This window comes from Pleurodeles waltl, chromosome 7 (assembly GCF_031143425.1).
Source record: "Pleurodeles waltl isolate 20211129_DDA chromosome 7, aPleWal1.hap1.20221129, whole genome shotgun sequence".
NCBI classification, from domain to species: domain Eukaryota; kingdom Metazoa; phylum Chordata; class Amphibia; order Caudata; family Salamandridae; genus Pleurodeles; species Pleurodeles waltl.
The window spans coordinates 1,529,281,251-1,529,294,523 of record NC_090446.1 but is presented as its reverse complement, the minus strand read 5'-3'; the positions used below and the strand labels follow the sequence as shown (position 1 = coordinate 1,529,294,523).

The 13,273-nt window shown below is 49.7% G+C and overlaps 1 protein-coding gene across 1 annotated transcript in view; it reads left to right on the top strand.

Moving 5' to 3' along the window:
• The first annotated feature begins 2,320 nt into the window (after nucleotides 1-2,320).
• The window catches only part of POU2F2 (POU class 2 homeobox 2), a 219,699-nt gene continuing 208,746 nt past the window's right edge, over nucleotides 2,321-13,273 (top strand). Inside the window, exon 1 of the mRNA XM_069201381.1 lies at nucleotides 2,321-2,503. Within this exon, the coding sequence (XP_069057482.1) occupies nucleotides 2,407-2,503 (97 nt within the window). The 5' untranslated portion in view covers nucleotides 2,321-2,406. The remainder of the gene's footprint in view (nucleotides 2,504-13,273) is intronic.

The following is a 13,273-nucleotide window of genomic DNA, read 5'->3' as shown; positions in this document are numbered from 1 at the left end:
AGACGCACAGTTAGAGAGTCTTTGGAATGAGACGCACAGTTAGAGGTTCTTTGGAATGAGACGCACAGTTTGAGAGTCCTTGGAATGAGACACACAGTTAGAGAGTCTTTGGAATGAGACGCACAGTTAGAGAGTCCTTGGAATGAGACGCACAGTTAGAGATTATTTGGAATGAGACATGAGACGCACAGTTAGAGGTTCCTTGGAATGAGACACACAGTTAGAGATTATTTGGAATGAGACGCACAGTTAGAGAGTCCTTGGAATGAGACGCACAGTTAGAGATTCTTTGGAATGAGACATGAGACGCACAGTTAGAGGTTCCTTGGAATGAGACACACAGTTAGAGATTATTTGGAATGAGACGCACAGTTAGAGAGTCTTGGAATGAGACGCACAGTTAGAGAGTCCTTGGAATGAGACGCACAGTTAGAGATTCTTTGGAATGAGACATGAGACGCACAGTTAGAAGTTCTTTGGAATGAGACGCACAGTTTGAGATTCTTTGGAATGAGACATGAGACACAGTTTGAGAGTCCTTGGAATGAGACACGCACAGTTAGAGATTCTTTGGAATGAGACGCCCCGTGGGGCGCAGAATCCGCTGTTATTTAGGGAAAAAGACACGATCTGTACATGGCTTGTCCAAAATGTGTTAAATGTTTGGAACTCCTGCAGATCGGTGACCGTCGAGAAATGTTGCGTTAAAATCCGAAGTTTGCTTATTTCGTGTATAACAAATGCGCAGAGAGAGAGGAGAACGAAAAATAAAGGAAAAAAGACGAAAAGCGATAAAAGACTCCGAAAGAGAGCTCAAGGAAGATGAGAAGACTGATGTGAGGGAGAGACGGGCAGAGGAAGACGGCACAAAAGCCAGAAAGAGAGAGGGGGAGACCCAGGAAGTGGGAAGGAGGGGGGGGGGGGGGGGCGGAGTGACAACAAATACAAAAGGGATGAAAACACTGGAGTGGAAAAAGTTAGTTAGTGAGCGTGAGGGAGAGGGCGAGGGGAGGAGAGGGATCCCCGAAAGTGGGGAACGGTGGAGAAGGGAAGGGGGAAGAGAACAGAGAGTGAGAAAGGCGTAAAAAGAAGAAGTGGAGGCTGAAAGGGCGTGAGGGTGCGTGAGAGTGCGTGAGAGTGCAGGGGTTGTGCCAGGGCCACCGAGGAGGGACCGGCAGCAGGGGGCAAGGATGAGGAGGGTGGGCGGGGCTAAGAGAGCCCCCACACAAGTGGTGCAGGGGCTGCGTGGTTACCTGATGATGCAACCTCCACAATCCATACATTATGTCATATCTTATTCTGACGTCTGGGGTGCTCGGATGCAGGGCATCCCGAAATTAGGTCCTTCTCGGGGTGGAGATTAGGGGTCTCTTTCTACCCCTGTCTTGCATGGCCAGCAACTAACCCACAGGGCAGCAAAAGAGGAGCCTGGGGAGACAGGGCACCCCTTGAACCCCGAGACAGGCATGGGCACCCAGGCTATCTGCCTGCACCCCGTTATTCCCCACCGTACCCCCTTGCGCTTGATCCGCCGCCTTTGTCTTGGCAGGGTGAGACCTCTGGTTCGGAGGGAGGGAATGGAAGGGGAGGGGACCCCATAACCCTGCTGCTCTCGGTGAGCTTCGGGGTGCTGACTGGCTAGAGGGGGGACCTGGGAAACGATGGAGGGTCCCTGTCTCCTTGGAAGGATATCATTTGTTAGACATGGGAGCGGAGGGTGCCGAGAAAGTGTGGCTGAGAGCCGGCGTGTGCAGCAGTGTGGGGGGTGGGGAGCGAGGGGGGAGGCGGGGGAGGGGTTGGGTGAGCGGGGGATGTATTGTTAAGAACTGGCTTGGGAGAAGGAAAAAAGCCGGGGCATTAATATTCACTATGAACTAGCCGAGCTCGCACGAGGAACCACTGCTCGGGGGCTGTTGTCTTCCGTGCCGGTCCCGGTCCACACACCCCCATGCACACATGCACACACGCACTCATACACACCTCACGCACACGCGCTCACCCCCCCGCCCTCCCCAGGCGCACATTTCCCAGGGGTCTGCTTCTTGGACATGATTTCTCCCTGGAGCCCCCACACGCCCTGGAAGACCCTGCTTTTGTGAGGACCAGGCGCCGTGCGTGTGTGTGTGCGTGTGTGTGTGTGTGTCTGTATCCGAGTGTCCCTGCACACTCACGCCTCTCTGCTAAGTGACAGACACACAATAGTGCGCATACCTCTTTCACCCCAGCACTCCCACCTCATTTGTTTTTTGTCCTTTGGCCCCTTCCCCAGGCGCGCTCACACACACAGACACACGCGCGGCGCACGCCCTCCCTAGCACCCCCTCGGCCCTCCCCCCCCACGGTCTGACAGAGCTCCTCAGCGGGTGATGCGAGGTTGGAGGACCCAGCCTCAGAAGCGGCTCCGCGATGTTCGTGCCCCTGCCCATGCCGTTCGTGCTCCAGCGGGCCGCTTCTGAGAATGGCTGGAGACTGAAGTCGCCTCTTGGACTGCGGGCAGCCAACGGTAAGGAGACTGCGTTGCTGGAGGAGGGCGCGGAGACGGTCGAAATGGAGTGTTGTGGGAGCCTGCAGCGGCGGCAGTGAGAGGTCGGCAGTCCCGGGCCTGGGAGCAGCCGCCGCGGCAGCGATCGCTGGGCGAGCACGGACGGCACACCGTGTGTCTGTGCGCCGCGGCCAGAGTGAGCGAGTGCGAGAGGAGCCCGGCTTCCTTTTTATTCATGCGGTATTGATCTTTTTTCGGGGTTGTCACAGCCTCCACACAGCAGCCGGAGCCGGCGCTGCTCGGTCGATAGATAGTGGGGGGAAGGAAACGCAACGCCGGGGATTACTGCCCGCCGGAGAGCCGGCACAAGAGGGAGGGCGCGCGTCGGAAGAAATAACGCACATCCGAATTAGGACCTTTCATCTCCCTCCCTTCTCCGTCTTCACCGCATCTGCTGCGCTCCTCTTGCCCGTCCCTTTCTAGGGCTGCTCCGCTCTCCCCGTCCACCGCTCCTCAGGCTTTCTCTTCTAGTCTCTCCCTCTCTCAGCTTATCTTCCTTCGTCTCCTCTTCCCCTTCGGTCTCTCTTAGGGTCTCTATCTAGCTGTTCAATCCCTTCTTGGAGGGCTTCTCATTCCCCTCCCCAACTCCCTCTGTCTTCTCTGGATGTCTCCCTCTGTCTAGGCTCGTGTACCCCATCTTTCGGGCTCTCACTCCTCATGTCTGTCTGCTGGTTCTCCCCCCGTGTCCCAGGAACCCCCTTTTGCTGTCTCTTTCTGCTCTCACTGGGACGCTCTTCTGCGCAGTCTTCGTCTCCTGCCCCTTCCCCCCCTCCCTCGTGCATCCTCTCGCCTGCCCCTGGGGCTCTCCCTTGTATCTTATTCCTTCCCCCACCCGCCTTGGACTTTCCCTGTTTCTTCTTGCCTGCTTCTGCCTGTCTCGGTAAATTCTCCCCTGCCTCTTTCTCCCTTTCCGGGCTGTTTCCCTCCACCTTCTCCCCTGCTTCTCAGTCGCTGTAGTTTCTGCTCCACTTCTTCTTTTCTTCTTTGAGGTTCTCCCCTGTATCCTCCCCCCTGCTTGTTTCTCTGATGCTTTCCACCGCTGCTTATTCCCGTGTCTTTTCGCCTCTGCTTACTTCTCTGGTAATTTCTTTTCCTGCACCTTTCTCTGTGCATTTTCCCCTCTCTGTTTTCCCGTGTGTATTTTCTCCCTTGTTTCTTCCCCTGTGCCGTTTCTCCCTGCTTCCCCCGCTGTGTGTTTTTCTCTGCACCTTTTTCTGTGCATTTTCCCCTGTGTTGTTTCCTGTGTGTATTTTTTCCCTTGTGTCTTCCCCGTGCCGATTCTCCCTGCTTCTCCCGCTGTGTGTTTTTTTCCTGCACCTTTCTCTGTGCATTTTCTCTTCTGTTGTTTCCTGTGTGTATTTTCTCCCTTGTGTCTTCCCCTGTGTGGTTTCTCCCTGCTTCTCCCTCTTTGTGTTTTTTTCCTGCACCTTCATCTGTGCATTTTCTCCTCTGTTTTTCCTCCGAGCATGTTCCCCCCCTGTTCCCTTCTCTGTTTTTTTTTCTCTCCTTTTCCGTCCTCCCTTCTCTGGGATTTTCCCCTGTATCTTCTTCCTCGTCTCTTCCTCATCTATATATTTTCTTCCTCTGTGTATTTTCCACCGTTTTCCTTATTTTGCGTTTTTATTTCCCCGTTCGCTCCCCCCTTCCTTGGGGCGCTTCTCCTCTGCCTCTCCCGGGCTCCCCCTTCCCTCTCGCCTCTCAGCGGACAATAGCCGCTCCCATGGTGCCGGCAGCTGGGGGACCACCGGCGCTCATTATCGCGCCTTCAATGCGCTGCGGTTGCTCGGAGCCCTCGACGCATCAATTCTGAGACTTCCGCCTGCACAGTTCACTGGATTTCAGGGGCCCGGGTCTTTTTTTGCGAAGGGATGACAACTGGTTTCGTAGCAAAGGATTTTTGTTGATTTGAGAGCGGGGCCTTGGGTTTAGGGTTAGTTTCAGGACTGCGGGACCAGGCGATGGCCTCCGCGAACCTGCGTTCAGATCCGCGAACAGCCGCGGACAAGGTGTTACAGCGCGCGAAGGAAAGTCCGGATTTTATGAATGACAAACGTCACTTGGGAGGTGCACTGCACCTGCTGTGTGGATTGGATTTGGGGTTCAGCTTGATGGAGGCGTTGGGAGTGCGTTGAAGGATTGTGGTGGAGCTTGCATCTCATTATTATACATTTCACGGGGATTACTCTGTGCTCTTTTAAAATCTCATACATGAAGCATGTGTGTGCAGTTTCCATCGGCCTGCACCGTGCAGCTGTTGAGGGGGTGTGGGTGTTGTGTAAATGTTTCAAACATTGCAGGGTGGTGACTTGTCCCCAGGATCGTAGCTTCAGGGGAGTATTTGGGGGGGGGGGGGGGTTACACACCCCTAATAATTGCATTTTCTGGGAAATAGTTTGGTACAGATGCTTTCAGTCTGGTATGGTGAAGTGTCTGTAAGATTCACAACGATTTTTGACATAAACACAGACAAACACACATACACTCTCCATCTCTGCTTTGAAAGTCTTCAAAAAGTTGGTTATTTTTTAAAAATATTGTGTTTCCTCAATTAGTACCCCTTCTTATCAACAGTCGTCTCCCTTTCCACTGTCCTTTTAGCCCTTCTCATGTGCTCTGCTTGTCATATACTGAATTTTGGCATTATTTGCAGGCGTGAGTGTTGGAGGATCTGAAGCTCCCACCCCCAGCCTTACTGACCAAGCTACGCCCCTGCGTGTCCCACCCCTGCCCTTCACTGCTTCAGCTGGCATGGGCAGCAAGCTGGGGGTTGTCTGCTGTTGGCATGAGGGTTATAACCATGTCTGCTGTGCCCTTGTCTGGTCAAACACTGCACCTGGCCTTCAAGGCTGGTGCTTAAATAACTAAATTCAAACAGAGCGTACCCCTAAAACCTGTTCCCTCCATACCTGAAAATCGTTGAATGTTTGGGGGAGGGCCCTAAACCCTCCATGTCTAGAGTTGCCCCCAAAATACCCCACAGCGAGTCCAAGCGGGCCTCCGTGCCTGCCGTGTAGGGAGAAAATGTGGGAGAGCTGCCACCTTTGGGACATGGGGACCCAGGTTGAATCCTGGCCTTGGTGCTAGGCGCAGCACTGTGTGATTCTGGGCAAATCACTCAACCTCCCTGTACCTAAATGTGTGCAAAATGTACTTGTGTGATCCCCACTTGATGTACACGATCTGCAACCATTTCCCCATCACTCCTGTAATGTACAGCGCTCCTTGCTTCACAGCAGGATTCGCGCTACATAAATACACACCTGTAGGTATGTACATACATACATACATGTTAATCTTGAAGTAATCTCACAGCAGCGCCTGAAGCACAACTTAAGGAATGGACAGCATCACCTGTACCTGGCAGCACTTGACAGGCATCCTTGCCGGGGGTGTAGCTGATGCAGCAGGTGCAGTGGCACCGGGGCACAGTGGCCTGAGGATCCCACTGAACCCCATTGCAGTGTTTCGCAGTTCAGAAAGTGGCTAGGTTCCTATTTCGTTCCTTGAACTTGGTCCATGACATATTGGTTACGCCACTCATCCCTGCGTGGCAGTGCTTAATTTGTAAACAAGAAGTGCCAGGGCCCTCATCAGAGGCCACTGTAGCGTGCATCACACAGTGTGCCGGGAGAGTGCTGCCAAGGAGAGTACCAACACAACTACTAGCAAGCACTCTCCCAAAAGTGTCACTTTTCAGACTATTGCAGGCCCCCTAAGGTATGAGAATGGCTTGAGCGGTCGGTAACAGTCATTTTTTATGTATATTAAATTAATAAACAACTGTTGATGTACTCCTGTCTAAATTAGACAGACAGCACCAGCACAAATCAGACTGTTGCAAGCGCTGGTGTTGGCAATTAAGTGCTGTGCAGAACACCGGCTCAAATTAAGCACTGCTGCGTGGACCTCTCTCCTAAAGTGGTCACCGAGGAAGGCCCGGTCACCCAGGTATCCCAAGGAACGGGCCCTGTTGCCCATACTTACTTAATTTTCCTGCCATTCATACCTGCCGCAGGGCAAAAGTCCCAAAGGTCAAGGGGCTCCCGAAATATCTTGCTGGGCTAAGACCCTCTCAGCCATTCCTGATATGTGGAGGTCATGCCAAGCCATTCCAGAGTTAAGCCATATGGCACTTCCCACCAATATTCCAGCTATGGCAGACTGACGGCCTGATTTAGAGTTTAGTGGATGGGGTTACTCCATTGCAAACATGACAGTATCCTGTCCTCTGTATTACGATCCCATTATAGCCAATGGAACTTATAATGCGGCAATAGGATATCCATTGCGTTTGTGATAGGTTGTGATAGGTTGAGATGGAGTAACCCCTTCTCCAAAATATAAATCAGGCCCGTGGTCTCACCAGGGGTTCAGGTCCAGTCACCTGGGCCATCTGTGTGGCCTCCCCTTGGACACGTTCTGTGGCTTACATTCACGACCCACTCCAGGAAATGACCCTCTCATGTTTGCCAATCGTCTCATGCCTTCACTCTGTGCTTCTTGGCTGCATCATGGCTTCCTCAACATGCAGTTGGGAAAGATCGCGCCTTGGCGGAAGGTCCTATCATTAATATCAATTGTATCATACCAGTGTTCCACTCGTAGCATGTGCCACATGGCTCCATTGCCATGTCAAAGGGAAAAACCCAGTGAATCATGCTTGCTGTAACCACACACATAGATCGCTCAGGTCCCAGAACACGCCCTGGCTTCCTTAACATGGCACTGGGAAGAAGATGGCCAACCATGCTTCGCTTCTCCTACACCTGAGCACCTCTCAAAGCAAAACATGCCCAATGGAAAGGCCCCACAACCCATGTTGTGTCAGTGTGCCAATTTGAACATGTGCTGCATAGCTTCCTAAACATCCATGGAGAGCCCTTTTGAGGCATGTCTGCTCTAACCCAGGCCCCCAGAGCGCGCCCAGCTGAAGGCCCTGCACAACTCTCTACTTCCACGCCCCCAGAAGCCCCTACCACGGCAGTCCTTCCTCTGTGTCCACCCCCTGTTTTACAAAAGGGCCATTTCCTGATGAATTGTTGTGGTCACATGTGCTGGATCTCAGGGCCTGGAGCAATCCGTGTGAAGTGTGTGGGGAGGGGTCTCTTTTATAAGCCACCCCTGGGACCCTGACAGCAGCCCCTGTACTCCCACAGAGGGAGGGTACTTGGGCTTCACCTCCAAGTGCAGCATCAGCAGTGCTGATGTTTTTCTTGCCTCCTCCCACCAAGCACCTTCCTCCAATCCTTAGCGGGCCTTTCTGCCCCGGTGCCTGGGGAGCACCCTCCCACCCCCATTTCTTTGGAGGTCTCCTGTCTCCGGCTCATCTAACTTCCCTTTTTAATTTAGTAAAAAACACCCCCACCCTGGAGAAGGGATGCCGGTCCTCATGCATAATGCAGGTGGTGCCCATGCATAATGCAGTGCTCGGGGGACGGCGCTGCTTCTCTCGCGCAGTAATTCCGTGCGCCTATGCCACCTCGCGCGCTGATTTACAGCCCGGCCCTTAATCCACTCACAAGCCTCAATTTCATTATTTCTGCCCTTTAATTTATTGGCTGCTTCCTCCTCTTCTTTTTCACTCTCTTCTAGGTGGTAAACTTTATCTTTTTCCTTTCTTTTCCGACAGCCAGGCTAGTTTTTTTTTCCAATTTTGTTTTCCTCTCTTCTCTGCCTGACCTTTCCTTGACAAGCATTAACACCTTCTCTTCTCTTGGTTTCCATTCCTTCTCCTTTTTTATTATTCATTTATTGCTTTCTTTGTTCGTTCTATTGAAACCCTATTCTCCCTGTTCAGTCGCCCCTCTCATTCTTTTTTCGCCCTTTACTTTGCTTCCACCTCCCTCAGATAATTTCATTTTAGGCCTCATCACATTGTTACTCCCATTCCCTCATCACTTCTGCTGTCACCTTTAGGAGAGGGTGCTTAAGGCAAACATTGTCTCCTGAAACCATGGTGCACCTTACTGGGAAGCTAAAAGTTCCTCACCTTGGAATGGGTAAAATTGGACGCTGACAGAATGTGTCATTACACTGTTTTGTTTTTAGCATTGTGGCTTACTAAGTACCGTTCATGAGATGGCAATGAAATGTCTTGTTTTTGCTTCTCCTGGCCGATTGAGCATCTTCAGTATTTGATTGTCAACAGCCATTGGTTTTCATAAAGGAAATATTGCAAAATCACTATGGTTCTTGTCAGTCTGACTCGTTCGGCCTGTCAGTTTGTCTGTGGATGGTCCCTTTTTTGTGTTCATTTTAAGGAATAGATGATGATTGCTCTGTCTAACCTCTTCCCCATGGAAGAACAGAAAAGAGACACCAATGACCTGAGTCACTTTAGAGTTTTGATGACACTTTGGCTATACTAGGTAGAGGCTGAAGTGTAATGGTGAGAACGGCAGCGTACAGGGAGTTATAAGCTATGAGAAAGTCTGTGGTTGAGAGGTGTCAAATCACTATTGTATGTGCAAATCTCATTCGCTCGATCTGTCAGTTTGTGTGTTCAAAATACCTCCTCTGGGTGTGTGGTCATATATAGGCCATACCACTTAACACATTTGCCATCTACATAGGAAGCAATGACGTTGCCTCCAACCTGTGAGCCCTGAAACCATGGAAACACAAAGATACCCGTGTCCTGACTCATCCCAGACAGTGGCTCTGGCTGTCGCGTTGGCCTCATGCCTCATGGAAGAGGGGATACACTGGGGAAAAAGGCAGTGAACAGGGATCAGTGGGTGAAAAGGAATTGGCAAAGGCCAGAGAGGAGGTAGAGGTTTCCTTCGGGTCAGCTGGACAGCACCAGAGGTGTGCCTGACTGGATGATAAATATTGGAAGTCCTGCAAGTTTCATTGATACTGTCTGTGGTGATCACCTCAAGGTAATCTCTCTGGGCCTCCTCTCAGATTCTAGATGTTTTGAAGAAGAAGATGACGATGATAATAATAACAATAATAATAATAATGCAATACGTGCTGCTAGGTAGTTCTCTTCATGCACGCAAGAAGCCTCTACTAACCTTAACTTTATTGACGTTGTTCGAACTGTACGCTTCTGTGTTGGAAGGACACATCCTCAGAGAAGTTTGCCCGACTGTACAAGTTAGGTAGCCGGCTGCCTGGTGTGTGTGTCTTGACTCGGGTGCAAGGCTGCTGGGAAGCTTTTGTAGGTGTGGTAGGACTATGCGTGCAAGGCTGCCGGCTGCCGGCTGCCTGGAGGGTGTCGCCGGAGTGTGGATGCATGGCTGCTGCCTTATTGTGGTGAGTGTTCACAAACTGGGAATGCAAGGCCACTGGCTGTGTGGAGGGGGCTATGGTACTGCACATGCTTGGCTGTTGGCTTGATGTGAGTGTGGAAGGACTTGGGGTATGCAGTTGCTTGCTGCCGGGTGAGTGCTGGGGGAGTGTGGATGCATGGCTATTGGTTTGATGTGGTGGGTGTGGTAGGACTGGAGAGACAAGACTGCTGCCTGCCGGGTGGTTGTGGAAGACCAGGTATGCTATGGTGGCTGTGATAGGACTGTACGTGAGGCTGCTGGCGTACATAGCAGACCTGTGGATGACAGCCTTAGGCTGCTTGTCAGCTTTGAAGTAGATTGCTGATTGCCTAATGGGTGTGGTAGGTAGGCTTCTGTCAGTCTGTCTGTCTATGACCACCTATGTCTCTCCATCCATCCACCCAACAACCAACCCATCCATCCATTCATCCCCCCCCTCCCCTATGAGCAGCTATCCCTTATTACAGTAACATGTATTTTATTAAACTTCATTTGGTGCTGTTTTCCCACTTGAAATGTGCTTCAGAGATATTTGCTCCACACCCTAGAAGTGCCAAGGTCACAGCTCTCTTGTAACTTCTTCCGGGTTGTTCTGGAAGTACAGTGGTGTTAGAAGAAGGTTCTATAAGTAGCAGGGCACGTCTCCCTTGTGTGAAAGGTGCAGTCTTGAGATGTGAGTATCTGTGCTGCTGGGGTGATACAGACCGGAAGGAAATAGATCCCTCCTGCGCAGCCGCAGGCGCTTCATGTATCCGTGTTTATAGCCTGAAAGGGAATTTCTGAGACATGAGCAGCATGGGGCCAGACATCCATGGGCTAAAATCCATCGTTCTCCTGAGCATCTTTGACTAAAGCTTCATTTTCGAAGTCATCTTTTAAAATAATTGTATTTATCTTTGCTGTCTACTATTTTAACTTAAAATTGTTGTATTCATTTTGACTTTTGTTACATCTTATTTAATTTGACTTTTTGTTTGATACCTAGGCTCAAACAATATAGTTTGTCTCATATATGGGGTAGAAAGTCAACAACCTTGGCAGCGGGGGAGGGGTTTTGACACCCCTAAGACTTGCAGTCCCTTTTTTCTGTTCATGAAACCTTCTTATGTGTGGAGCATGTTACTCCCACAGTCCATACGAGCCGATTACCATCCTTTTTCGTTAGTAAGCAATTTATATAAACGTATTAACATTGCCGATTCTTTTACATTACACGTTTTTTCTTTTTTATCGTACACAAATAATATTACAGATTAAAAAAAACATTTTAGCATATTTTTAGCACTGCTAGTTAATGAACCAAAGACGATGCTGTGTTGTTCTTTCGAAATAAAATTGTCACATGTTTGCTTTTGCGCCTTAGAATACAATGTTAAAAATTGTGCAATATGTCATGGTGGGAGGGTAGACATTTTAGTGAAGAATTATTAGGAAAGCTAATCTGTCAGAAATTACCAGTAAAAAGGCTTCAAATGCATTATATTCTGGTTATATTGTGTGTGCCTTCCCTTGGGGGGGAGGGGAAGGACTGGGAAGGGGGGAGGGGTGTAACTGTGATCATGCAGTGTATGGGTGATGTTGCTCAGACAGACATCGAGGTGGTCTCCTGGCTGATGGTCTCTGCCAAGAAGGTGCAGACCAATCCAAGTTTAAGACAATTTAGCGAACGTGGCTAAACCTCACCGATCTGTGGATATCATTCTTAAATGATGTCACTGAGTCCAGATTGAATGCTGAGGTGTGAGGAAGGTCCTTGGTGTATCAGTCTATTCTATGCGTAAAAGTGAAATTGGAAGAACAGGAGGTCTTACTAAATCAGGCAAGCATTATTGGCAGAGGTCTTCGGGCAAACCTCAAAGAATGCGGTGATTGAACTCTTAAAATATGAGCATAGATGTATCTATCTGGTTCTTAGACCCCATGTTTTAAAGATACCCATGCATCAAAGGCTGCTCCACTGAGGAGCTACTGTTCTTTGGAGCTGCCATTTGGAATTCCATCACAAACGTGTGGGTGATCCTGATAGATTCATTGCAGCTCCATATCGGTGGTAAATCAGAGCCCGAGGAGAGCCCATGATGAGGCAAGTGTCTCCGTAGGACCACCACCGATGGTCAGAATCCGCTCCGCACCCTTTCAACAGAAATGCCAGACCAGAGAGGGATGGAAGCCACCAGGGTCTTGTGGGCAAGCCTCAAGTTTCTTCAGAAATGGGTCCTCCTTGTCGGAAGACGTCTGTAGAGGTCTTGAAGTCTCCATCTTACTGCTCGCGCTATCACGTTGAACTGGAGTAGTCCATCAAAGTGGGAGTGAATGCACCGGTGCAAATGATTACTCCTCTGTTGGGGTGAACACCAAGTTGGAAAAAGTTGATTTTCCTCTTCAAGTGTACCAGCAGTTGCTCCTGTAAATATTGCTTATCAATTATGATTTTAACAACACATCACTAGAAGGTCTGGTCATTCCCCAAAACAGCAAACATTTCTGAAGTCTAGCCCGACACCTTTAGGAGGGATGAGCTCTCTGGTGGGTAATGATAGGTGCCTAAAACACTTTATAAGGGTATTTCAGAGATAGGTTTGCTGCCTTGCCAGTCTAGCCTGAAAATACTGTAGAGACACTCCAAGTAATGTTGATTTGATTAGAAAGAAATACATATTATGCTGAATCTAGGTGTTGCAGATACAGCTAGGCCCTATAAATTTCCTCTTAGGATGGAAATTCAGAAATACTTTTTTTGCGGAGTTGACGTTTCTCCCATACTAGTGTTGTGGTCGTACTTAAGAACTGATGGATCCTGCGTCTTCTGGAAAGTTCCTTGTTCTTCTCCCAAGGTTCTGAAGGATCCCACTCGAACCAATGCCGACTCCAGCATTAATGGAAATGCCTTCAGTGGGAGGCGACTGCAGCATCCCTAGAAATATGGTGCTTCTATGTATCAGTAGCCATAGCCCCTGGCACCCACTCCAGATGTCCACCCCATCTTTAGTTAGCAGTTGTTGGAAATACACACCACACATTTTCTGGACAACACTGTTTAATCCTGGCAAGGTGTGTCTTTCAATCACCATCTGATTTTCTTTAAAAAGCTAACTTAAATTTGTTTCCAGCTCAGCATCATATATCATCACATTATAAATTGGAATATACAAGGGTCAAATGTTTTTGAACAAGAGAGATCCTTTTAATGCCTGACTTGTTCCTCTTAATGGTTGCTGTGTAATAGGTGTTAGGAGGCTGGCTGGTACCAGCTCTTTCCTCTAAAGAAAATAAAACCATTTCTTCTCAATAGTGATTTCAGAAATGCTGCTCTAGCCCTCATGGTCTTGCTTCTCTATGGTGCTGCAGTGCCTCTGGTACTGCACAGCGGCACCCCCCTGAGGGCATACTAAACACTGCAGCATGTCTCATCCAGACCCTAGAGAAGTGTTGTCACACTACCCCCATCCTGGTG